Source organism: Schistocerca nitens, chromosome 8, assembly GCF_023898315.1.
Source record: "Schistocerca nitens isolate TAMUIC-IGC-003100 chromosome 8, iqSchNite1.1, whole genome shotgun sequence".
Classification (NCBI taxonomy): Eukaryota; Metazoa; Arthropoda; class Insecta; order Orthoptera; family Acrididae; genus Schistocerca; species Schistocerca nitens.
The window spans coordinates 440,329,423-440,355,796 of record NC_064621.1 but is presented as its reverse complement, the minus strand read 5'-3'; the positions used below and the strand labels follow the sequence as shown (position 1 = coordinate 440,355,796).

The 26,374-nt window shown below is 40.5% G+C and overlaps 1 protein-coding gene across 3 annotated transcripts in view; it reads right to left on the bottom strand.

The window, feature by feature from the left end:
• The window catches only part of LOC126198627 (putative helicase MOV-10), a 380,400-nt gene that overhangs the window by 142,707 nt on the left and 211,319 nt on the right, over nt 1–26,374 (bottom strand). For 2 of the 3 annotated variants that reach the window (XM_049935085.1, XM_049935084.1), the window contains exons 11-12: nt 15,537–15,701; nt 3,891–4,041 (exon numbers count right to left, since the gene is read on the bottom strand). In XM_049935085.1, the coding sequence (XP_049791042.1) occupies nt 3,891–4,041; nt 15,537–15,701 (316 nt within the window). The remainder of the gene's footprint in view (nt 1–3,890; nt 4,042–15,536; nt 15,702–26,374) is intronic. The other variant, XM_049935086.1, reaches the window with a different exon arrangement.

The window sequence follows — 26,374 nt, the reverse complement described above, 5'->3', positions numbered from 1 at the left end:
CTGTAGTCATTCCGTCACAATGCCTCTCCCATGAACATAGTGTGTGGGCACGGCAATAAATCCGGTTCACTGCACGTTAACGACCGTATGCGGTGATACCACACGTCTCTGCTTCAAATTCTCATGACAGCAGGTATGCCATCCAGATGTGGCCAGGTTACATGGGAGTAATTTTTTGGTATGAAAGGGGCAACATCTGTCAAAATGCAGGTACTCTTGGCACTCAGTGGGCTCAATATGGACAGAAATGTGGATGGAGCCATCAGCGAGGTGGAGGTCAACATTCAGAAAAATGGCACATTGAGATGACAAGAACTAAGTGAAGCAGATAGAAGTTGTATTCACCAACATCCCTGATGCTGATGGTCTTGCTCCTATCAAACACTACCTTTGCCAACATCCTTTGAACTCCAAACCCTCAGTCCTTAGACACCTTACCATCTATATCGTCACACACAACTGCCTCTCCTTTGAGGTAAACATATCTGTGGAACAGCCATGGACCACCACAGGCACCCTTCTGTGTCAGCCTGTTTACGGGCCATTTAGGAAAAAAAAACCTGTTCTGTTTCAGGTTCACTGATGATGTCTTTATGAACTAGACTCTGGGCCAAGATACCCTATCCTTATTCTTTCATAACCTCAACACCTTCTCTCCTGTCTGATTCCCCTGGTCCTAGCCAAACCAACATGCCACCTTCCTGGATGTTGAGCTCCGCCTCTCTGATACCTCTGTCCACACATTTGTCGTTATTATGCCGACAAACCACTGACTGTACCTCCATTTTGACACTGTCACCTCTTCCACATCGTTCCCAGACAGCCTCCCCATCTGTGGACGGTGTATCTGCAGTGGCAAAAATTCCCTTGCCCCATATGCTGAAGGTCTCATAAGGCCTTTACTAACAGGCACTACTCCCCACCTATCACCCCCGCCCCCCCAAAAAAAGTCTAGTCTACAAACAGATTGTCCTTGCTATATCCTCACACAACAACCCTAAGAATTAACCACAAAAGAGTGCTCACCTCATCACACAATATCACCCTGGACTAGGGCAACTGAAACGTATTGTCTATCAACATTCCCAGAAATAAGGGACATCCTTCCCACCCCTCCTAAAGCTATATTCCACTGCCCACACAACATACATAACATCCTAGTTCATCCTATGCCACTCCCACTCCCACCAAATCCTTGCCAGAAGTGTCATATCCCTGTGGAAGGCCCAGATGCAAGTTCTGCCCAATTCAGCCACCGAACACATTCTACTCCAGTCCTGTTACAGGCTTGCTCATCTTAACCCATAAGAGGCAAGGCCACTTGAGAAAACAGCCATGCCACATACTAGCTCTGCTGCATTTATTGCACAGGATTTTACCTGGACATGACCAGACCAGCTAAACATCTGTAATCCTACTGGTCTCAATCTCCACTAACCCACAGTTCCCACACCCTCTATGCAACAGTTTTGCTTCCTCCATCTCTCATTCCCTCCCAGTCCATCCCTCCACACCATCTTTATCATGTGCCACACCTCACTTGCTACAGTAGCTGCTAGTCGCATGCCTAGCCCTTGAACCTGCTACCGCTTCCTGTTGCATTCCTGTCATGCACACCTGCTGCCTCCCTCTGAGTAGCTAACTACCACTTCCCAACCCCTATTCCTCCCTATACCCACCCCAACTGATACAACCCCCAACCCAGTCCACCTATGTCATTGTGTATTCAGCCTGCACAGCTTTCTCTCTCTCTCTCTCTCTCTGTGTGTGTGTTTGTAATCTAGCTTGTCAAATGAATTCTTCTGTAAACTAGCAAAGTTTTCATTCTCTTTTGTATGTCTGTTAACAGTTCAACACTTCTGCTGTTCACAGTATGTGGTCCTCAGTCTATACTCAGTAGGTTACAGATGCCTCTAACTACACTCCTGGAAATTGAAATAAGAACACCGTGAATTCATTGTCCCAGGAAGGGGAAACTTTATTGACACATTCCTGGGGTCAGATACATCACATGATCACACTGACAGAACCACAGGCACATAGACACAGGCAACAGAGCATGCACAATGTCGGCACTAGTACAGTGTATATCCACCTTTCGCAGCAATGCAGGCTGCTATTCTCCCATGGAGACGATCGTAGAGATGCTGGATGTAGTCCTGTGGAACGGCTTGCCATGCCATTTCCACCTGGCACCTCAGTTGGACCAGCGTTCGTGCTGGACGTGCAGACCGCGTGAGACGACGCTTCATCCAGTCCCAAACATGCTCAATGGGGGACAGATCCGGAGATCTTGCTGGCCAGGGTAGTTGACTTACACCTTCTAGAGCACGTTGGGTGGCACGGGATACATGTGGACGTGCATTGTCCTGTTGGAACAGCAAGTTCCCTTGCCGGTCTAGGAATGGTAGAACGATGGGTTCGATGACGGTTTGGATGTACCGTGCACTATTCAGTGTCCCCTCGACGATCACCAGTGGTGTACGGCCAGTGTAGGAGATCGCTCCCCACACCATGATGCCGGGTGTTGGCCCTGTGTGCCTCGGTCGTATGCAGTCCTGATTGTGGCGCTCACCTGCACGGCGCCAAACACGCATACGACCATCATTGGCACCAAGGCAGAAGCGACTCTCATCGCTGAAGACGACACGTCTCCATTCGTCCCTCCATTCACGCCTGTCGCGACACCACTGGAGGCGGGCTGCACGATGTTGGGGCGTGAGCGGAAGACGGCCTAACGGTGTGCGGGACCGTAGCCCAGCTTCATGGAGACGGTTGCGAATGGTCCTCGCCGATACCCCAGGAGCAACAGTGTCCCTAATTTGCTGGGAAGTGGCGGTGCGGTCCCCTACGGCACTGCGTAGGATCCTACGGTCTTGGCGTGCATCTGTGCGTCGCTGCGGTCCGGTCCCAGGTCGACAGGCACGTGTGCACCTTCCGCCGACCACTGGCGACAACATCGATGTACTGTGGAGACCTTACGCCCCACGTGTTGAGCAATTCGGCGGTACGTCCACCCGGCCTCCTGCATGCCCACTATACGCCCTCGCTCAAAGTCCGTCAACTGCACATACGGTTCACGTCCACGCTGTCGTGGCATGCTACCAGTGTTAAAGACTGCGATGGAGCTCCGTATGCCACGGCAAACTGGCTGACACTGACGGCGGCGGTGCACAAATGCTGCGCAGCTAGCGCCATTCGACGGCCAACACCGCGGGTCCTGGTGTGTCCGCTGTGCCGTGCGTGTGATCATTGCTTGTACAGCCCTCTCGCAGTGTCCGGAGCAAGTATGGTGGGTCTGACACACCGGTGTCAATGTGTTCTTTTTTCCATTTCCAGGAGTGTAATATTGCATGATTGGAGTACTTCTTTGCTACTGAGTATATACTTTCTTGGAATTATTCTACAACTACTACAGCAGAACTGTGTAGCCATTAAAACATCTGATGAGTCACCTGAGTTCACCTAGGCCAGTTAATCACATCCAGATAACTTTACAGTCAGATTCAGCAGTACAGTCATAACAAAAGCTGCTTCAGCATGGAATGCAAAGAGCATGTCTGCAGCAGTGAAAGGGCTAACTATCAATGTAATTTCTTTTATTACATCATCGATTTTTTCACTTTCAGTACATCAGTCATAACAAATGCCGCCTCAGCTCGGACTGCAAAGAGCATGTCTGTAGCAGCAGAAGGGTAAACTATCAGAATAATTTATTTTATTTCATCATACATTTTTTTTTCATCTTCTTCATTATTTGTGAAACTAGAAGGCAGTTAAATTTTTTCTACTATGGTCGGTGCTGGTTTTGTGTCTCTCTTGGCTATAATAATGTAAAACACTATACAAAGAATTTCAACAGTTACTTTTATTAGTACATTGTCACCAACCTGTAGTATGCTCTCTACTATTGTGACAGTTTTGCCTGTGCCGGGTGGTCCAAACACTACATATGGAGATGGAAAGAAAGAACCAGAAACAATATTGCACACTGCAGTTTTCTGTTCTTCATTTGTTTCAATTAAATAATTGAACCAGGATCTGAAAATGGATATACTTAATTCTTAACTTTCTTCCATGTGGTAAGATACATGACAAAAAAAGTAAAAAAAATAATAGTAAGCTCAATTAACTTGAGTGATTTTTAACATAAAAGCAGTTGATAGAAAATGCAACTTAAAACATAAGAAAGTGAAATATCTGTTTGGCTCAGTCGGCCTATCAAACTATATAGTATAAACAAGTGTCTAAGATGTAGGTGATGAAATGCAGAGCAATCCTGATGAGCTACTCTGCACTTGTACTCAAGGAAGATACTTCAAGCACAATAACGTCAAACACTGCTGTTCTTGTCTGTTTACAGATGTGCAGAAAACAAATTTGATTACACAGTTCAGTTCACTGACATCAAGTTAAAACATTTTTCAGTCTATTTCTTTAAATTTATGTGTCTGATATGCACAAAAAATAATTTGTTTGGAATGTACATCCTGAATGCTTAAAAGTAGTGGCAACTATGTAAGTCATGGTAAATTGCCCTACAATTAGTAAAAATTTCATATAAGCTGCCTTTAAAAAGTGTTTTAAAAAGGGTCAATATGTACTCAATGTTTCAGAAAAAGCACCATTATTCGTGTTTCCTGTGAAGTAATCATAAAAACAATATATGTTACTATCTAAAAACAAAGATGACGTGACTTACTAAATGAAAGCGCTGGCACGTCGATAGACACACAAACAAACACAAACATACACACAAAATTCAAGCTTTCGCAACAAACTGTTGCCTCATCAGGAAAGAGAGAAGGAGAGGGAAAGACGAAAGGATGTGGGTTTTAAGGGAGAGGGTAAGGAGTCATTCCAATCCCGGGAGCGGAAAGACTTACCTTAGGGGGAAAAAAGGATGGGTATACACTCGCACACACACACATATCCATCCACACGTATACACACACAAGCAGACATCTCACAAGCAGACATATTTAAAGACAAAGAGTTTGGGCAGAGATGTCAGTCAAGGCGGAAGTGAAGAGGCAAAGATGATGTTGAATGACAGGTGAGGTATGAGTGGCGGCAACTTGAAATTAGCGGAGATTGAGGCCTGGTGGGTAACGGGAAGAGAGGATATATTGAAGAGCAAGTTCCCATCTCCGGAGTTCGGATAGGTTGGTGTTGGTGGGAAGTATCCAGATAACCCGGACGGTGTAACACTGTGCCAAGATGTGCTGGCCGTGCACCAAGGCATGTTTAGCCACAGGGTGATCCTCATTACCAACAAACACTGTCTGCCTGTGTCCATTCATGTGAATGGACAGTTTGTTGCTGGTCATTCCCACATAGAATGCATCACAGTGTAGGCAGGTCAGTTGGTAAATCATGTGGGTGCTTTCACATGTGGTCTGCCTTTGATCGTGTACACCTTCCGGGTTACAGGACTGGAGTACGTGGTGGTGGGAGGGTGCATGGGACAGGTTTTACACCAGGGGCGGTTACAAGGATAGGTGTCAGAGGGTAGGGAAGGTGGTTTGGGGATTTCATAGGGATGAACTAAGAGGTTACGAAGGTTAGGTGGACAGCGGAAAGACACTCTTGGTGGAGTGGGGAGGATTTCATGAAAGATGGATCTCATTTCAGGGCAGGATTTGAGGAATCGTATCCCTGCTGGAGAGCCACATTCAGAGTCTGGTCCAGTCCCGGAAAGTATCCTGTCACAAGTGGGGCACTTTTGTGGTTCTTCTGTGGGGGATTCTGGGTTCGAGGGGATGAGGAAGTGGCTCTGGTTATTTGCTTCTGTACCAGGTCGGGAGGGTAGTTGCGAGATGCGAAAGCTGTTGTCAGGTTGTTAGTGTAATGGTTCAGGGATTCCGGACTGGAGCAGATTCGTTTGCCACGAAGACCTAGGCTGTAGGGAAGGGACCGTTTGATGTGGAATGGGTGGCAGCTGTCATAATGGAGGTACTGTTGCTTGTTGGTGGGGTTGATGTGGACGGACGTGTGAAGCAGGCCATTGGACAGGTGGAGGTCAACGTCAAGGAAAGTGGCATGGGATTTGGAGTAGGACCAGGTGAATCTGATGGAACCAAAGGAGTTGAGGTTGGAGAGGAAATTCTGGAGTTCTTCTTCACTGTGGGTCCAGATCATGAAGATGTCATCAATAAATCTGTACCAAACTTTGGGTTGGCAGGCCTGGGTAACCAAGAAGGCTTCCTCTAAGCGACCCATGAATAGGTTGGCATACGAGGGGGCCATCCTGGTACCCATGGCTGTTCCCTTTAATTGTTGGTATGTCTGGCCTTCAAAAGTGAAGAAGTTGTGGGTCAGGATGAAGCTGGCTAAGGTGATGAGGAAAGAGGTATTAGGTAGGGTGGCAGGTGATCGGCGTGAAAGGAAATTATCCATCGCAGCGAGGCCCTGGACGTGTGGAATATTTGTGTATAAGGAAGTGGCATCAATGGTTACAAGGATGGTTTCCGGGGGTAACAGATTGGGTAAGGATTCCAGGCGTTCGAGAAAGTGGTTGGTGTCCTTGATGAAGGATGGGAGACTGCATGTAATGGGTTGAAGGTGTTGATCTATGTAGGCAAAGATACGTTCTGTGGGGGCTTGGTAACCAGCTACAATGGGGCGGCCAGGATGATTGGGTTTGTGGATTTTACGGAAGAAGGTAGAAGGTAGGGGCGCGGGGTGTCGGTGGGGTCAGGAGGTTGATGGAGTCAGGTGAAAGGTTTTGCAGGGGGTTACCTTGACAAACTTTGTATGTGGTGTTGTCTGAAAGCTGACGCAGTCCCTCGGCCACATACTCCCGACCATCAAGTACCACGGTCGTGGAACCCTTGTCCGCCGGAAGAATGACGATGGATCGGTCAGCCTTCAGATCACGGATAGCCTGGGCTTCAGCAGTGGTGATGTTGGGAGTAGGATTAAGATGTTTTAAGAAGGATTGAGATGCAAGGCTGGAAGTCAGAAATTCCTGGAAGGTTTGGAGAGGGTGATTTTGAGGAAGAGGAGGTGGGTCCCGCTGCAACGGAGGACGGAACTGTTCCAGGCAGGGTTCAATTTGGATGGTGTCTTGGGGAGTTGGATCATTAGGAGTAGGATTAGGATCATTTTTCTTCGTGGCAAAGTGATATTTCCAGCAGAGAGTACGAGTGTAGGACAGTAAATCTTTGACGAGGGCTGTTTGGTTGAATCTGGGAGTGGGGCTGAAGGTGAGGCCTTTGGATAGGACAGAGGTTTCGGATTGGGAGAGAGGTTTGCAGGAAAGATTAACTACTGAATTAGGGTGTTGTGGTTCCAGATTGTGTTGATTGGAATTTTGAGGTTTTGGAGGGAGTGGAGCTGGAAGTGGGAGATTGAGTAGATGGGAGAGACTGGGTTTGTGTGCAATGAGAGGAGGTTGAGGTTTGCTGGAAAGGTTGTGAAGGGTGAGTGAGTTGCCTTTCCGGAGGTGGGAAACCAGGAGATTGGATAGTTTTTTGAGGTGGAGGGTGGCATGCTGTTCTAATTTACGGTTGGCCTGTAGGAGGATGCTCTGAACAGCCGGTGTGGATGTGGGAGAGGAAAGATTACGGACTTTTATTAAGGATAGGAGTTGACGGGTGTGTTCATTGGCTGAGTTACTATGATATACAATAAAATTGGAGTGTATGGGCAATCACAATTTGCACTGCATAACTCAACTTTCAATGGTACTGTAACTTTTAAATAACTTAAATGACAGCACAAACTCCATCAAAGAGTTCAAAGAATTTTTACGGTATGCCCCAGTATTTACTGCAGGGCTAACAAATCATGAACTATGGCTTTTGTCTCAGTGTGGGGTGAGGGAAATTCATTTTAGATGTAAACTGTACAACTGTCATGTCCTGGTAAGTGATAGTTGTAGAATGTTGAACACCAAACAAATGCACTTCAGACGAATTTAAATGAAAGCACAGAATTAGAGTTAAAAAATAACCATTAGAACTAAAAAAACAAATCACTTAGTATGGAAGCGCAAACATAAAATTAAAAGTAGACAGTGGCTGGAGAGTATTTACCTTCAGGAGGAGATAATCTAAGTTCAGCCCATAGCCAGATATAAACCTATAAAAAAACTATCCTAGCTTTTCAAACTGTCATTCCTTCCTTGGGGACGCAAGAGGGATAGGTTGGGGATGGTTAAGACATCCCCACAACAGGTGAGTCTTTTTCATCCTCACGTCTGAGTGACAGAACCCTCCCAACCCTCACCCTTTACAACCATTCCCAAATTTACTGCTGTTTTCTGCCTGAGTATGAGACTAAAGTTTCAAAAGCTTGGATAATTTATCCTACTTTTATATGTTTCGATTAGCAGTATTTAGAATATCCCTCCTGAAGATAATAAGTGGCCAGCAATTATGTCTCTTTGTAATTTAATGATTTTTATCAGGCAGATTTTGCTTTAGAAATAATACAAGTCTTCTCCGTAGGTACACAAACACAAAAATCATTAACAATGACAACATACTACATTTTAAAAAGATAAAAAAATAATAAAAAACTACACACACACATACCAAAGAAAAACTGTGTTGTCATTATACATGCTTTTGTTCCGAAAGGTGCCCTCAAAAGTTCAACATTTATTATGCAACAACATTTTGTCAAGATATTATGGAAAAGTGGCCTGGGACATGTCAGTTAGAACTCTGCCTTCATTGCGAACATGTCGGCACTTGATGAAGTAACACCACATGTAAAGTGACTGCAGTCACTACATGTTGCAAAAAGAAAAGCGAGAGGAAACAGTACTGGGTGAAAAAGTGGCTTGGAAGGTATTCTACACACAGCCATACTACCTTGTTAAGAGAAGTTGCACCAGAACAAGCTGACTGTCAGAACTTTTAATGGCTGAATGCTGGATCGTTCAATGAATTGGTACACTTTGTTACACCTTATGTACACAGAGAGATAATGTCCATATCCTTATCAAATTTCACTTTCCACAGTTCTGGTCTCTCTCTCTCTCTCTCTCTCTCTCTCTCTCTCTCTCTCTCTCTCTCTGTCCCACTCCCTTTTTTTAGAAATTTTTCTATGGAATAGCAAGAGTTGCCAAGCTGAAACTTTTTCAGTTGTTTTCAAGTTTTACTTTGGTATCTGGCAGACATTTTATATGACTGCATAAGTGACCCAAAACTTTTGTTGAAGCATTGTGTACTATATTTTTTGTTAAAGATAACTTTTAATGTGGAGTTGTAAGGTGGCAACGTCTTGCCCCTTACATGAGTCCATTTAACATAACTATAATCACTTTGCGAGCACTTTAAGTCAATAAAAAACGACTGACAGCGGCGTAATCAATTTGTAGATAATTAGTTACTGCCTGTTGGAGTAACACTCTAGATTACGGTGTTTAAAATGTCTGTGGAAAGTATCTGCACGATGGCTTAGGAGGCGGGCAGCTCAGCCAGCAGCCAGAGATGGGGGCTTGATGTTATGAATGGACCAGGGCCGGGAAAACCCTGTAATCCATTTAGCAACCAGACAACAGCGGCTGTCAGCCATTCAGGCATTTTTTTTTTTTTTTTTTTTTTTTTTTTTTTTTTTCGCTCAGCTACTGAGGTCATTAGCGCCCATTCAGGCAGGTGTGTCTCCAGGTGCGATAAATCAAGTGTTTACTAAACAGAGCAGTAGCTTGCAGGACCTGCGGGCACCTAAGTTCCATTAATTTTACACCTCCAAGTAATTCAAGGGGGGCAGTTCAGGAGTCCCGAATAGCAAAATTTCCATAGCTGGAGTCTCTGTTCGCTCCGACAGTGAATTTTGCAGGGCAAACTATCAAGTGGTCTCTTATGAGATAAATTCTGGAACAATTGTTGTTGCCTGCAGCTGTGGATCTTCCCAGATGGCTTGGGCGGAGTTTACTCATGAAATTTTGTGGAAATGGAAGAATTGTGGAAAAGAGTTCAATTCCCAGGCCATACATTGGTTTGCATGGCAAGCTGGGTATTTTGAGAGCTTCTATCAATGTTATTGGCTCAGTAAAGTCTTGGTGGGAGAAACAGAGGTGAAGAGCGAATTTGCTCAACACTCTGTCGTGGTCTTCCGTCTTAGGCTTTCGTTCTGAGAGGATGTTAGCCGTGCCAGCTCTTTGCTGATGGGAAGATTGTTGAAATTTGCTAAGTTTACAGGCAGCAGTCTGTTGTCCAACTATTGTAGGAGTGCAATTTCCGAGCTGCCGCACCCGTACTCTATGGCCGCGCCTTCGCTCACCTGAGATCGCAGCCACCTCAGCAGTATTACGGTGAGATCGTTTCCGCTTCAGCCAGTTAGGAGTAACATTAAATAGTTGGGTCTCATGCAATTGCTGTTTCCACGGAGGTTTCATGACACTTTGGGGTGTAGTGGTTCTTCGTATTTTACGTTTGTGTCGATGTCAGTTGGTCAGCCAATTTATAAGAGATCACGTCTATCGATTTTGTCACAGTTCACTGCCATTGCCAGTTAAGAGGGTAATTTGTAAATTTTTCATTCTGTTTTATTCAGCATTGATCTGAAGGTTATAATAAAATTTATTGTGATTCAGCAGAGCTTTTACTTTCAGTAATTGATCCTGAATTCACCCTTTTGTTTCATTTTTATTTCTGTGTAATTGTCTCATGTCATTGAACACCCTAAGTGTTCGTTACGGTTCATGTTTAGAGTTCAAATAGTTGTGAGCACTACCACCACAGGTTAATTAGGGGTGACAGGGGGACATTTAAATCTACCGTTATCCATTTTTGCGAACATGTCCACTCCCGATTTCTCTGTAAGTTGTTTGTTAGGGGCGAACACACGCAAAATCCAGGCAAGCAATGGGTGGGGTGTTACAGAGTAATGAATGTAATTTTTACTTCTGGTATTATCACTATTGTAAATATGTACATCATTGTTCCATTTCAACTGTAATTGATTATTTACAACAAACTTCACGAGGAAATGAACATACTGTGAAGCAGAATGACCAACTCCTTAAACAGACGTCTACAAGAAAGTATATAAATCACGAAAGAAAAAGATAACAGTGTAGAGGATCAGTAGGTATTGCTGTTACATATTTTTGAAAAAAATAATTCAAGTTTCTGAAAAAACTAATACACAGTGCAGTGTTATTTCCCTGCAATTAAGCACTTTTGTTAAATGTTTCTACAGATAATTACTGAATATGTATTAAATATATACTCAAACTACTCTGCTGAAAGCAGTTCACCAAATTATTCCTTTCATTTGCCTTTCCTGATGAATTCATATTCATCTGGTGTCACAATATCATTTGTTCGAATATGCCCAAATCATTAAGTCTCAGCAGGAACTGCTGTGAATTGCACAATATCATCCTTAGATGGTACCATATATGGCACATTATATTGAGTATCATTATTTTAGAACTCTGTAGTTTCCTTTAATATTTTACACAAACGGTCAATAGCCCTCTCAGCTGGTCAATATTATTGTGCAAAACACGGTACTGTGTGTCTGCCTCAGTAGCTGAGTGTTCAACATGGCTAACTGCCACGCAGAGGACCTGGGCTCTATTCCTGATACTGCCAGGCATTTTTCCTTGGTGGGTGGATTGGTGTGGGATTCACTCAGCCTTGCAAGGTCAACTGAGGAGCTACTAGACAGATTAGTGGCAGTTCCGAGATGAAGAAACCTGATGAGGACTGGAAGAGAAGGTTGCTGAGCAATGACCCTCCACACGACATCTGATGATGCCATTGGCAGAGGATGACATGGTGGTCAGTTCGGCCCCATCGGTCTGTCTAGGACCAGAATGCAGAGCTCAACTTTTTTGCACTAAGTATTCTGCAATAAATATTGAGCAAGTGAGGCTCCTTAACAAAACATACATCCTGTAACAATGTGTCTCTGCTCAGGTAATTTTATGGATTCAAACTTCGGCTATCCATTGAAGTTTTTCTTTTGCAATACTCACTGACTTTACAGATCGCTACTGTATACCATACTAAGAACCTAAGACTGCTCTTTTGGTAGAATTCTGCTCAATAATGCATGAAGGTCCAGATTTGTGTCCTAATCACATCACAAGTACAGTAGTAATTAATTCACAATGATTAACCAAACTGTAGGTGTTTACTGGATAAAAACATATTGGTGGACGTCTGTCTTTTCCAAATGCAATTATTTATACTTTTCATTATTCCAAAACAAATTACAGAACACGTTGCATCATCTTTCCTGCACTACGGCAAAGACTCAAAACATCATGAAAATTTTTCGACGTGTTCTCTTGTGTCCGAAAACACACAAGGCAGGAAACTACATTAAGTATGTGCTAAAAAAAATGTCAAACCTCATTGACTTCATACAATTATATGAAAATAACTGTTTACAAGTATTTATAGTTTTCCATCTTCATGGTCAGTAAAATTGGAAAGAGCTGTCTCACTATGCAAGTGTATACGTCTATGTCTACATCTTCACTTGACATGTGTTTTACTTTATCTTTGAAACAAAAAAATGCTATGGAAATCCAAGCAATTTTTTTTAAAAAACCAGAACAGTCTAAAAATGTTGCACGTAGTTGCAATACCATAAAAACTGAGGAGTCTCCATAAATGAAGTACATCTCGATGAAAAAAAGTAAAATATTTTATATACAAAAAATTTATGAAAAGTGCAGTATTCTTTTATACAGACCAATTAAAAACCAACCACTTTGGTGGCTTGTGTTTTGAAGGTCAAAGAAGATAAGATAAAATGATTATAACAACACTAACACACAGTCCCCGAGCAAGGAAAATTTTCGACCCGACCAGTCTGCAGATATGTGCGCTCCAAATAATGGGCCATTTTTTATATTTAACATATCATATTAATCCATTTTATCAAGTAATAAATACAGCCAACTGTTGTAGAACCACCCAACATTGCCACGGAAACCGGGTAGGTGGGTCAATATTACTGTCAACGATTGTTGCACTACTACTCAGATACCACTGATCCTCGGGCACAACCTCTGATGGGATCATGCCAGACTCCAACATACTAGCTGTCACAGTGTCGGTCTGCCTCTCCTCTCTGTGTGTCACAAGCGAGCAGTAGTGTGTGTCCCCTGAATGTCATTATAATGGTTACAGTATTCCATGGCAGCACACAGATCACTAAGAATTGTGGATTTTTGTATCATACAGTATGAGAGTTACAAGCTACAGACTGAAACATGTGAACTGAACAAAATGTAAACACAGCTATGAAAAGAAAATTTGGAGCCTCTGGTTGGTGGACAGTTTAGGATGACTAATTATGCAATTTGATTGAAAATTAACAGGAGATAAAAAATATACTTACAGCAGTCAATTATGAAACAACAGACTATACTCCTCAAGTGCCATACATGGATAGTTATGAAGCCACACTCCATTTTATCCTGTGGTGCATATGTGCACTGCAGTGGACGGCTGTTAATGGTCCCTTCATTGGTATTTTCAATCAGTCCTGAAGATGCATATGCACAGAGGCTATAGCACCAGTAGGGAGTGTCCCCTGCAAGCATTTGCAGTCTCAGGACTGATAGAAAATGCCAAAGAAGTGACATTAACAACTGTCCACTGCGGTGCACATGTGCACCAAGGGCTACTTATCTATCATGTCTATTATTCGATTAATAGACATTATTATTAATGTGTAGCCAGTACACAACTGACATGCTTAAAAACTCATCAGCATACGATACTTCTAGAATTTATCTACAAGGAAATAACTTTGCTTTTATAAATACATATGTTTCAAGAGTAATTAATCATGGTAAAAATTTTATGGCATTAATCAGTGAAATTACATACAAAAAGTGCAAGTTACCACCATTACGAGTGCACAAAATGAAAGAGAAGCAAAAGACTCATAAGAATGACATATACAAATTTATGTGTCAAAAAGAGTGTTCACTTCTAGAATTGTAAAACTACAGGTAGACCAAGTGGCTTACCAGTCATTATCTTCAAGAGACAAAATTCCAGTATTACTGATCAACACATTCAAAAGGCCAAACCTATTCCTAGAGGGATATGTTTGGGAAGGTTGGAAAGGAGGAACAAGTCACTCATACCCCAGGTTGAGGGGTACACAACTGTTATGAAGGTTAGAAGGGACAAAGACAAGTGGTGAGATGTCAGAGAGAGAAGGAGATCAAAATCATACCATACATCATATGTCTATCCACTACTAATTTTATATTTTTCTTTGTTATAACAACATGGTGCAATTTATCGAAATTTTATCAATTAAATTCTTTATGACCAAATCTTATAGTTGTTAAGTACTTGTTACTGTTGGAGTCAGCATTTCAACAAGCACATTTTATGGTTTCAACTTTTCTGTAGGGCATAATATACAAATATTGTCATAAAAGTACTACCTAGCAGAATGGGATGGGTAGCACTGATGTGTGCTGTGGGAGGAATGGATGAAACTAGGTGGAGACTGAAAGCAAACAGGGGAAGTGAGTTTGGGCAGTAATCAGATGGGAAACAAACAACAGTTTGGTTGGCAAGTCAACGGTAGGTGAGTACAACTTAGAACTTTTTCTATCAGTAGCCTTATGTATTTAGAAATTTAAGTGTGTTGGATACCTAGAAAAGTTTCATATACGAGTGATGTACTTGGACTTTTTCAGTGTATGAGGTACCAAAATACTTTATTGTTTTATGGTGCAGTCGGAACATTGAAACTGTGTGGGTAGTTGCTTTGAACTAGAAATTCTATTGTGAAACAGCTTGCATGGAATATTATTCTGTGAGGAACATTAATTTGTGCACTAAATTAAGTGATGTGCTTTCATGCCACTGAGCTCCGAAGTTTATATCAGTTCACTCTACAAATGAACACTCACCGATAACAGACTATAGATTTGTGTGTTGCTAAGTAAATTGTGGTTTTAAAAAACTTTAATATGCTGAAAGTTGCCTCTCATTATTTCATAAATGAGCTGTAGTATCCTACCAACTATTACTCCGGGCATGTACGCTGCTGATTTCGTTAAAGGCAATTATTGTGGTATTTGGTCATCTCCTAGACTAAAAACACAGTAATGCTGATTACCATACTTTTTTCAGTAATTAGTGGGGTACTCATAACTAACTTGGGAGTGACATACCATAACTGAGTGCTTGTACTCTTGACTTTCACTGACTGTCATGAATTTGTCACTATGCCAGTCACAGGTTTCCTATCAACAGCAAATATATTTTCTGCTGTCATGTTACATGAGCTATTTTACAAAACACCAAATAATTAGCAGGACAATAAAAAGAATTTACTATCATTATTCACATACTCCACATACAATGCACCTTATTTCTTTCTTCAACCACTGTGTTATCCATCCCATAATGCTTACAAATAATACCTCCTGACAGTCTAACGAATTAATGAAACATGCAGTAAGAATGCATTGAAATTTGTTATGTCAAATGAAATAAATTACCTTAACGATATCATGGGCTGTAGATAATGCTGTCTCATTTAACAATGACTATTGATTATTAACAAAAGATTCAGCAGAGACTTACTGAATGTTTGCAGATGATGAATGACTGTATTTATTTGGAAACATTAATGAGCTCATATTACTGCTTTCTAACAGTGTCAAAGCACGGTGCTGTAATTGCAGAGGGTACCTATTGACAGTAAATGAGATGCTAAACTTCATATTTGGCATAAATTTCTTCAGAAACCTGAAAATAAAAAACAAAATTCTGTGTACAGATAGGAGGCAATGGAAAATGTGAGGGCCACATAATGTTCAAGAGCTGTATAATTTATGAATACAAAAAGTAAATACTGTAAGACTTCAAGAAAGTAGAACATATATAATTGGAAAATCTGGCCAAACCAGTCATGACAGATTCAATATACTTTTATACAAAATTTTTTTTGTACATAGTGGAACATGCTTAATGTGAAAATGGAAAGCAAATTTTAAGACATAATTAATAATTCACTATATAATGTGGAAAAAAACTTTAGACCACTGTATTACAGTATACCTCAATTATTGATGTCTAAATAAATACTACTTTTAACATGAAGACTGTACATCCCTCACAATGCTGTTGTATAAAAAGGTGAGTATTGTTCCATTAAAAAAATGGTTTTAGCCTACAAGGTCAAGCATTCCAAAGAAATACACTACCTGCATTATTTTTTGCCAGTTTCAATTGTCTTGTGGCACCTTAAGTGATAACATGATGTTGAACAGAAAGTACGTGTCGCTAACACTTAATGAAAAGGTTAAAGAAATTGAGGCAAGTAGGAAAGACAAACTCTCCATGTGTGAAATGATGTAGAATTTCAAATGTTGTAAAACACAAACTTATGATGCTTGGAGAAACAAGGATAAGATACGAAATGAATGGATGAAAGGGAATGGGCAACTGGAAAGGAAAGTGAAGAAGACGAAGACGGAAATGAAGAAATTAATGAGATATTGTGTAAATGGTTCGTAAGTGAGTGGGCAACAAATTTAACTTTGTCTTGAGCCTTGTTGCAGAGCAAGTCTCTGAAAGTTCCTAAAGAGCTTGGGATGTGGAATTTAAGAGATCTGTTAGATAACTGAACAGATTTAAAGCTAGACAAAACATCATGTAGAAGAAATATGTGGGGAAAAGAAATGTGTGCAGGAAAGTGCAGCAATAGAATCGAAGACATTAGTGTACAATGGAATTGCAAATGCCTATAGGCACATTCACTGCCAATTACATTGCACTGTTTTATCACGCACTGCCTTCAAAACCTGTACTAGCAATTTGAGGTGAAAAGTGCATTGACAGAAAATGTCCAGGGAAAGATTTCCTATAATGCTGTGTGGTAAAATGTTAGTTGAAGTCGAGAAGCCACTGGTGATTGGAAAGGTGGCAATACCCCCTTGTTTCAAAAACAAAGCTGTGAGTAAGCTTCCAGTCATGTGGTGAAGAAATAAAAAGATGTGGATTGTGAGTGGTCTTATGGATGAGTGGGTGGATTCTCTCAATTCCACAATGAAAAAAGGAAATCATCGAGATCTCCTTTTCACAGAAAATGTAACCTGCCAGCCAAAAATAAGTTATCAAACATGAACTTGTCTTGGTTCCCACCAGGTTCAACCAACCTCATACTGACCATGAATCTGGTAATTTACATATTCAAGTCCCATTATAGGCAATAACTGACACAGCCTCTTAGTCTTTGAGTTAAAGACATGAAAAGTGCATTTGCTCTTGCATATTCAGTTTCTGATCTGTTGCATATTCAGTTTCTGATCTGGATGCAGTATATTGGATTGGATTGGGTTGGCTGTACGAGAAATAAAGCTCGAAACTGTCCTTAAGTGCTCCAACAAAGTGTGGCTTGGAGGTCGAGAACAAGATGCCACTGTGGCCCTTGAGGCTCAAGAAAATGAAGCAGCAATTGCTGAATTGATTAAAATGCAAAACTTTTCATATAGTGCAGATGACTACATTTGAAGTGATGAATTGCTGTCAGCTCATTCCACTTTTACTTCAGCAACAGATTTAACAGAGATCTGCAACACAGAAGATGACCAAGGAGAAACAAAGGAAGAAGAAGAGTTGCAAAATGTCACCAACATTTTTTGAAGTATTGTATTGTGGAAAAAATTGTGTGTAAAAACCAATTTTGATCAGGAGATCCAAATAGGTTTCCCTTCATCACATGTGGTGAATAAAAGAGGAATGCAAAGCAAATAAACACAGGAATAATATGTATGCAAAACAAATTTAAAGTCAGTAAAAATACAGACATGCCATATTATCTATCAATTAGTATAATAGTGTGGTGTCCTATTATACAATTTCCAGTAACTGAACATCTACTGTACAGGAGTAAATGTATGAAAATCTATGCATAATTAGAAATGTATACTATTTATAGAAAATTCTTTTGATTCCTGGGGGGCACATAGACACATAAAAACTTGAATACAGTCTACAATATTAATGCTGCACAATAACTTTTATTTAATAGTTCATTATGGACTGGCTTTTGATCAGTCAGATAGGACAATAACAACTAGGCTGACTGGGTAGACAGAAAAAGGAAGAGTCCACATTTGCTGAACATGTCCTAAATGAATGGCATTCATATGATATTAAATGTAAAGTTTTTAATAGAGGAAGTAAAGACAGAAAACTAACATTGCTTGAAATTCTGGCCATTAATAAACACCAATGAGAGAATCCTGATCTGTTTGTTAATGGCGACATACAGTTTCATTACTCACCTTTACTAAAGCAACAACAGCCAAGTTAATATTTCTCTCACCACTAGACAATGAGCTCATTGTAATGGTCCCATCTACTCTACATAGAATACTTTCTCCTCCTCCCATCCCCCCTCCTCCCCATTCATCGTATTCACCAGTTTTTCCACATAACATAGTAGTCTGTGCTATTATTCACTCATACAACGTATTTGGCTTATATATTCATATATGTTTACTTTTTGAATACAGTGTAATATAAGATTTATTCATTCAAAGCCTCTTTGGGTACTACATTATGCTTGTTTTTTGTATCGATATAGTCATAAAATGTCATATATCTTTGAAAAACAATATTTATACATCTATGAACTTTCACTCAAGTTGTGTGGACTATCTGTTCAGTATTAAGCTATCTGATGATGGCCTAGGAAGCCAATGCTGGTTCACAATGAACTATTAAATAAATACTATTGTGGCACATCAATCTTATGCATTCAAGTTTGTAACAAATTTGTACTTTAGAGCACAGTACTTGACAAATTTTATATAGCCCTATGTGTTCCGTGTAACATGGGAACTTGTCCAATTTGGAAAAATTCCATGAGACCCCTTTTTGAGCAAGTTTTTCCTGTAACAGTAATGCTGAATTATTCTACAAATAGTGGTGTTATCAATTGTTAAATCTTAAAAATTATGATCATTAATGGTAATATACACAAATGAAAACAAGCCAGCAAAAAGCAAGGAAAACAACATCCATCATATTTCCTGAGGACGTGCAGTACTTAGATAAAATATTCCAGAGATAAAATAGTCCACCTTTCCAATCACCAAACTGGAACTACTCAGGAGGATGTTGCCACCAGGAAAAATAAAACTGGTAACATGGGCCTGAGCATGGAATATCAGCTTCCTTAATCTTGTAGGTATGTTAGACAATACAAAAAGAGAAAAGGCAAGGTAGAAATTAGATGTAGTAAGAATTGGTGATGTGAGGATGCAGGAAGAATAGGACTCTGAGTCAGATGAATAGACAGTGACGGAATGACAATAAATAGGGATAACCGCAGGAGCAGGTCTAATAGTGAATAAGGAAATAGGAGTGTTCGTAAGCTACTATGAACAGCATAGCAGCCAGCCGCTGTGGCTGAGCAGTTCTAGGCGCTTCAGTCCGGACCGCGCTGCTGCTATGGTCGCAGGTTTGAATCCTGCCTCAGGCATGGATGTGTGTGACGTCCTTAGGTTAGTTGGGTTTAAGTAGTTCTAAATCTAGGGGACTGATGACCTCAGATGTTAAGTCCCATAGTGTTCAGAGCCATTTGAACCATTTGCAACAGCACAGCAACAGCACTATCATAGCAAAGATAATTAGAGGGTCATTCAATAATGAAAATGACAAATAACTGCACTGTAGAAATGGTTTATTAAATTAATAACATTTTTGTCTAATTTTCCATGTACCCAACACACTCTTCTACATGCCTACCCCATCTTTTTACAAGTCATCTTATCCCCTAATTTAAAAATTCTTTTTCTTGATCTCAGGGACAGTTTCTTCATTCTTGCTGGACTTGATGCCCATAAAAAGCTTCTTTCATCACATCAAACTCATAAAAATCTGAAGGGGGTGTACAGAAGGTGAGGTAGATGCTCCAAACCCACTTTACCAATAGTTCAAAGCATCAGTTGTGCCATATAAGGTAGGGCATTGTCTTGAAGCACAAGCACGCCTCTCCTATGCAAATCCAGACATTTCCTTTTCAGCATGGGCTTGACTTCATTCGCCATCATGACTGAGTAGGAAATGCACAGCACTGCAAAAGCTGGTAAAACGATCTTAAAAATTGCATTTTGAATTTATTATGAACAGTTGTGCAAGATGTATGAGACGTGCAGGATGTATGAGATGGGCAAAATACCCTCATGCTTCAAGAAGAATTTTATAATTCCAATTCCAAAGAAAGAAGGTGCTGACAGGTGTGAATATTACCCTATCTGTTTAATAAATCAATGTTGCAAACTAGCTTTTTCTTCACAGAAGAATGGAAAACTGGTAGATGCAAACCTCCAGTTTGGATTCGATCAGTTTGGATTCAGGAAAATGCAGGAACACGCGGGGCAATAATGACCGTACACTTCTCTAAGAAGATAGGTTAAGGAAAGGCAAACCTGTGTTTATGGCTTTTTGTAAACTTGGAGAAAGCTTTTGACAAGTGCTGACCAAAATACCATCTTTGAAATTCTGAACGTAGCAGGGAGAACACAGGGAGTGAAAGGCTATTTAAAACTTGTAGAGAAACCAGATGGCATTTATCAGAGTCAAGGAGAATGAAAGGGAAGCAGTGGTTGAGAAGGGAGTGAGACAGGATTGTAGCCTATCCATAATGTTACTCAACCTGTATGTGGAGCACACAGCAACAAATACCAATGAAAAATTTGGAGTACAAATTAAAGTCCAGAGACTAGAAACAAAATCTTTGAGATTTGCTAATGACATTGTAATTCTGTGAGAGACAGCAAAGAACTTGGAAGAGATGTTCACCTTATATCCTTCTTTCAGGAGGATAAAAGATGAACATCAACAAAAGCAAAAAAAGAGGATAATGGAATGTAGTCAAATTAAATCAAGTGAAGCTGAGGGAATTAGATTAGGAAATGAAAACTTAAAGTAGTAGATGAGTTTTGTTATTTGAGCAGCAAAATAACTGATGACAGATGAAGTAGTGGAAATAAAAAAGGTAGACAGGCAATGGCAAGAAAAGCATTTCTGAAGAAGAAAAATTTGTTAACATCACATTTAGATTTATATGTCAGGAAGTCTTTTGCAAGTATTTGTATGGAAGTGAGACATGTGTGATAAACAGTTTGTACAAGAAGAGAATAGAAGCTTTTAAAATGTGGTTCTGTGGAGGTACTGAACAGAATTAGGGAGGAAAGAATTTTGTGGCACAGCTTGACAAGAAGATGGGACAGGTTGATAGGACACACTCTGAGATCACCAACTTAGTGCTGGAGGGAAATGTGGGGGGTAAAAATCATAAAGGGAGACCAAGAGATGAGCACAGTACACAGATTCAAAAGGATGTAAGTTGCAGTAGTTATTCAGAGATGAAGAGACTTACACAGGGTAGAGTCACATGGATAGCTGCATCACACCAGTCTTTGGAGTGAAAACCACGACAGCAACAACAACAACATCAACAACAGTATGAACAGGTGGTTCAGGGTATTTCCGCTGCATAATTTGACACTTGGACTCTGGTTCAAAATGATGTACTCCAGTTCAAAATGATCAAACTAAGTTTCATCACAGGTTTTATAATTGTTATCAGCAAACATTCCAGTTTTTGAAGAGTGTCCCACAAATATAACTTATGTAGACCATGAACAGGATCCATCTGTGAACCAAACCTTGTGGGACAGCATACTTATTGTTTTCCCACTCTGAACTGAATCTTACTTTTATTGCATCATTTACTAACATGATCAGGGTGTGTACACAGACAAGGAAAAAAAATTCCTGGATTTTTCCCAGATCTCCCGGTTAAAAATACATTTTCTCCCGGGTGAAAATACACTTTTTCTGTGTTAAGTAACAGCATACTTTCCCTCGGAACTGTAAAACGTATCCTTTGAATGTATATGGTTTTATAAGCAGCGTAGAATTTCCCGGCACTTTACAAAATGAAACTCAGAGCAAAAAAACACGTTTTGGAAAGATCTTTGATGTGCAGCAACATGTACGCTGCGTATTTTCGTATCACGAAAGTATAAATTTGAATTACAACAATAGCAAAATTTAATGGTTTAAATTAACATACATAGTGTTGCTACAAGAAAAGCAAAGCTTTCGCATATAATATTTGTCTCGAAGATTAATAAGCCACAAGAGAAGCTAAACTTTCACATGTAATGTTGATTTGTTTAACGCTTGTTACACTTTGAGATACATCACACAAATACGCCAGTAAAATTTTTAATACTGACATAAATCTCTGATCTTCTGGGCTAGAAATTCTTCTAAATGGCTCGTCATCAAAGAGTTGATTTTTAAAAGAGAGCAAACGCTCTGTGATATAGGAAATTCATAGTGCATTCTCGCACATTATTCATCTTCCGTAAAAGGAAATTTACTTTAAAAATAACACTTTTCGAATAACTGTTCGCAATATTTTCCCATGGCTTGTTAGAAATAGATTTATTTCAGCAGTTGCCAGACAGCGCCAGATAAGAGGTGTCATCGCGATTGCGCAGCTATAGTGACCTAGGAAGCCCTTAAGTTTGTACGTGTTAAGGATTAAAAGATCTTACTTCTTGTCATAAAAGAAACAAGACGTGAGAGGATACTCCAAGAGTGTCAGAATTTCGCAAACCATACAAAAATGCATAGTTCGCCTTACAGTGCACATTCGTATGTCCAGATTCCCAATGACGTACGTCTCGACCTGATATGAAGCTTTTCAGTGTGGTTTTCGGGACGTAAATTTTCTTCGAGTACCAGTACTGTATTATCTCATGTTTGGTTCATTGTTATGGCATAATGCAATAAGCACTAGAAGATGAAGACGTGCACTTGAAACGCAGCAAACAATTGAAACTAGCCAATAGTGTGGAATTAAACACTTCGTTTCAATGCCTTCAATGCCTCAGAAGGAAACCGTAATAAAAACCAAATTTCTTTAGCAAACTGACAAAAATAACTTAATTGTTCTGCAAGGCGATTAATGCTTGGAAATAAAATAAAATCTGAAACTAGTAACATATTTTAGCCTTCCGTAATTACATGAATATATTTTAATTCACTTAATAGCTCCCAGCCACAGGAATCCATCTTGTTTTCATTTGACATGAGAGCAGTAAACAAAGAGCAAACAGAAAAATCACTAAATGTAAACACGAGTCACATGGAGACTACCCTCCCCCCCCCCCCCCCCCCCGCCCCACCACCACCACCACCACCTATAACTCAAGACTGCTATGCGCATCAGAAAATAAAAAAATAACTTTTCAAAACTAAGTTCATTTTGTAGCGCACAACTTTCTGAAGGGTCTGATACATAAAACATATATCTCCGAGGAAATGTATGACACGTTACTTGGTCTTAAGTGTGCAGTGCAGTGCCACGCCCCTTCAGACAACATTCTTATAGCGCACGTCACTGTATTTCGTTCTGTGGAACTCAAACGTATATATTTTGTAATGGATGCCATCAAACTATTTCAGGACAGTGGAAATTGAAATGTCCTGTAGTGCCTATCCTGCTCCCAGTCGGCCGGTTTGACATTCTGCACAGCCCCTCGCAATTAGTACTGGATAGGATTATTTGTAACCAGGAGAACAAGAACCCTTCAGAAAATCTGGACTCTTTATTGCCTATTAGCTAATAACGTGCTCTTCTGTGTAACATAAAATTAAATACAGGATACCTAAAACCGGTACAGACAAGAGACAGGCAAGACAGTACATATTTCTTCAATCCTTAGGTCCTAGCAATTTTTCTCTCTAATCTTGGTACAACTTTACATGGCGTTCATTCCTTTCTGCGAAAGAACTATTACTTAATCAAAGTTCGTAGAACTTTCTGCTACATGAAAAATGTAAATGTCGTTGTCTAATACTGAACAAGCATTTAATACAATTAGTACCCAAGACTGGTGTGGTTTCTCGATCTGATTACACCTATTTTGTCATTGTGGTCCGGATAAAACAAGATAGGCCTTTCTAATATTGCAGCAATTGTAAAACACACCAAATAAGCGACACTGTTTTGGCAATAATGACTATTTTTATAATACAATAAATTCACGAAGTACCAACACGAAATAACTATTTGGCCTACTACAAGCAAAAAACCTTTACGTTAGGAAATAGTTTCACATTTCATTTATGCGCTCCAGTTTCTCATGCACGAGACCGAAAAGTAGTAGAACGAAATTTTTGTATAAATTTGGAATCGTCATATTCTTGCATAATTTGTGTGATGTCCCTGTTTCTTCTCATTCCTCGTTCTAACAAACAGTCTTGTCATCACTAATTCTTAACTAATCCTACCACTGTCAAAACTCATTCTCCGGTTAACTTTACTAACCCTGCCACAATCACCGGTTTAGTTAACCAGCGATTATTCACCGGTTAGGCGTTATTACGAGTTCGTACAATGCGTTTTCCAAGCTACTTCCAGAATGGAACTTAAGTGGCTGCTAGCCAGGGACTGCAACTGGCCCTGTCTAGTGTAACGATCTGGCCAAAAATTTTCTGTTAAAATTTCACTTTCTTGGATACACCGAGAAGATAATACGTAATCTTTCTTACCTGTTATTCCTGTTAGTCGATTATTTCCACTCTGGTAGTCTGAATCTATGGATTTCGCTAGTGATTATAACAACGCTGAACATTTGCAAACCGAATCAACCACATAAACAAGCAGCATTTGGCATTCTCCGGTTCGGTTTTATTCCACTCAGCTCGTATAGCCCTGTTCCGTTTTGTCTGCAGTTGGTAGAGACATCACGTACAATATACACGCATTCAAAAATCAACTAATTCATTCAGAAATCAATTAGAATGTGCTCAAATACCAGCAGGTGTGTGTTTCAAAATCATATGAATCATCGATAGACCGACGTGTGCTGGATGCTAGGTGCTTCGTGAAACAAGGGTTTTTCCCTCAAGAATATGAATTTGCCCCCTCCCCCCGAAATTGCCACCCAGTTCAGATACCCCGGTTTGCCCTCACCCCCCACTAGATACGAGCCAGCTGCACATGCCTGAATCTGACAGCTTGGGCGCGCCAGTAAAATTTTTCCGGGTACCATGTGGCTGGTTGCTGCTACTGCTACTTACACAGCCAACAGCCACATTTCTGTAGCCAGAAGTGGGAGAAGGTACTAAAAAGGCTCTGACACATTCTGCTGTTGGCAGATGCTTGTACGAGCACTGTTATATGGCACATTTCCTTTGTGATTTAAGTTTTATTTTCGTTTTTTTCTCTCGTTCATGTTTTAATGCTGCAGTGTTATTCTGCAGTAGCAGGATACAGTAATATCCTTTGTTAGAGTATCGGTTCTTACCAGTCAGAATTACAAAAAATTAACTGAGAACTTAAACAACGAAAAATTCCCAGGTTTTTCCCGGTTTCCTCCCGGATGAAAAAATTCCCAAGTTATTCCCAAATATCCCAGGTCGTAGACACCCTGATGATCGTCTGTTATCTGATGTAAACACGAGACTCCATCCACGCAAGAGGAAGGCCTAAATGATGTACGATGTTAGTTTCCCTAACAGAATTTTATGATTTACACAATGAGAGATCCTGGGAAGATCACAGAAAATATCAACAGGGTGATTTCTCTTGTTTATTTCTACCAGCACTCAGTTTGTGAGGTCACATAATGGTTTCTCAGTAAAAAAAGCTTTAGGGAAGCCAAACCTGAGATGCTGTTAAAAGGTTGTCCTCAGAAAGATGGTTCAAGATTCTGCTGCAACTAAAGGTCTCTTACTTACTTCCAATTTTGTAAATGGCTTTTACTACAGCAAGAAATACTTCACAGATGTCCCTCTCACCCTTTGGCCTGGATGACCAGCCTCTCATTTCTGATCACCCTAACCTATCCCCTTTTTCTCACTGTGAAGGGAACTATTTTTCTTGGCTGAGTGTTACTGCCACCAGACCAAGTGTTCTCCTGGGAGTGTTCGAGATTATGAGGAGAGAGCCATTTTTGTTCCATAAAAAGCTATGAATGAAATGGCCATCTTAGGTCCAGTGATGCACACCTGAGGAAGCTTATTACGTCTAGAAGGCAGGTTCCTTACTAATAACTGTTCCAGTTCAACTGTCATACAATCCTTCCCTCCACCTCTGAGACAAAATGTCACTGTTAAGTCCAAGTGTGCTGGAGGATGCCCAATGTCTATGATATTAGAGGCCTCCTAGTGTAGACCAGTTCTGATAACCCAGATTCATCAAATGTGCACACAGCGACAACTGGCTGTAAACACTGAGCCACTCACCAATAACCATTTAAACTGATGCAGGCAGTCAGGTGTCACTCTGGTAAATGCTATGGACAAGAGGCACATTACCATGTTGCCAAGGGATCTTAATGCAGTCAATATTACAAACCATCTGTAGTAGCGAGACATTCTGC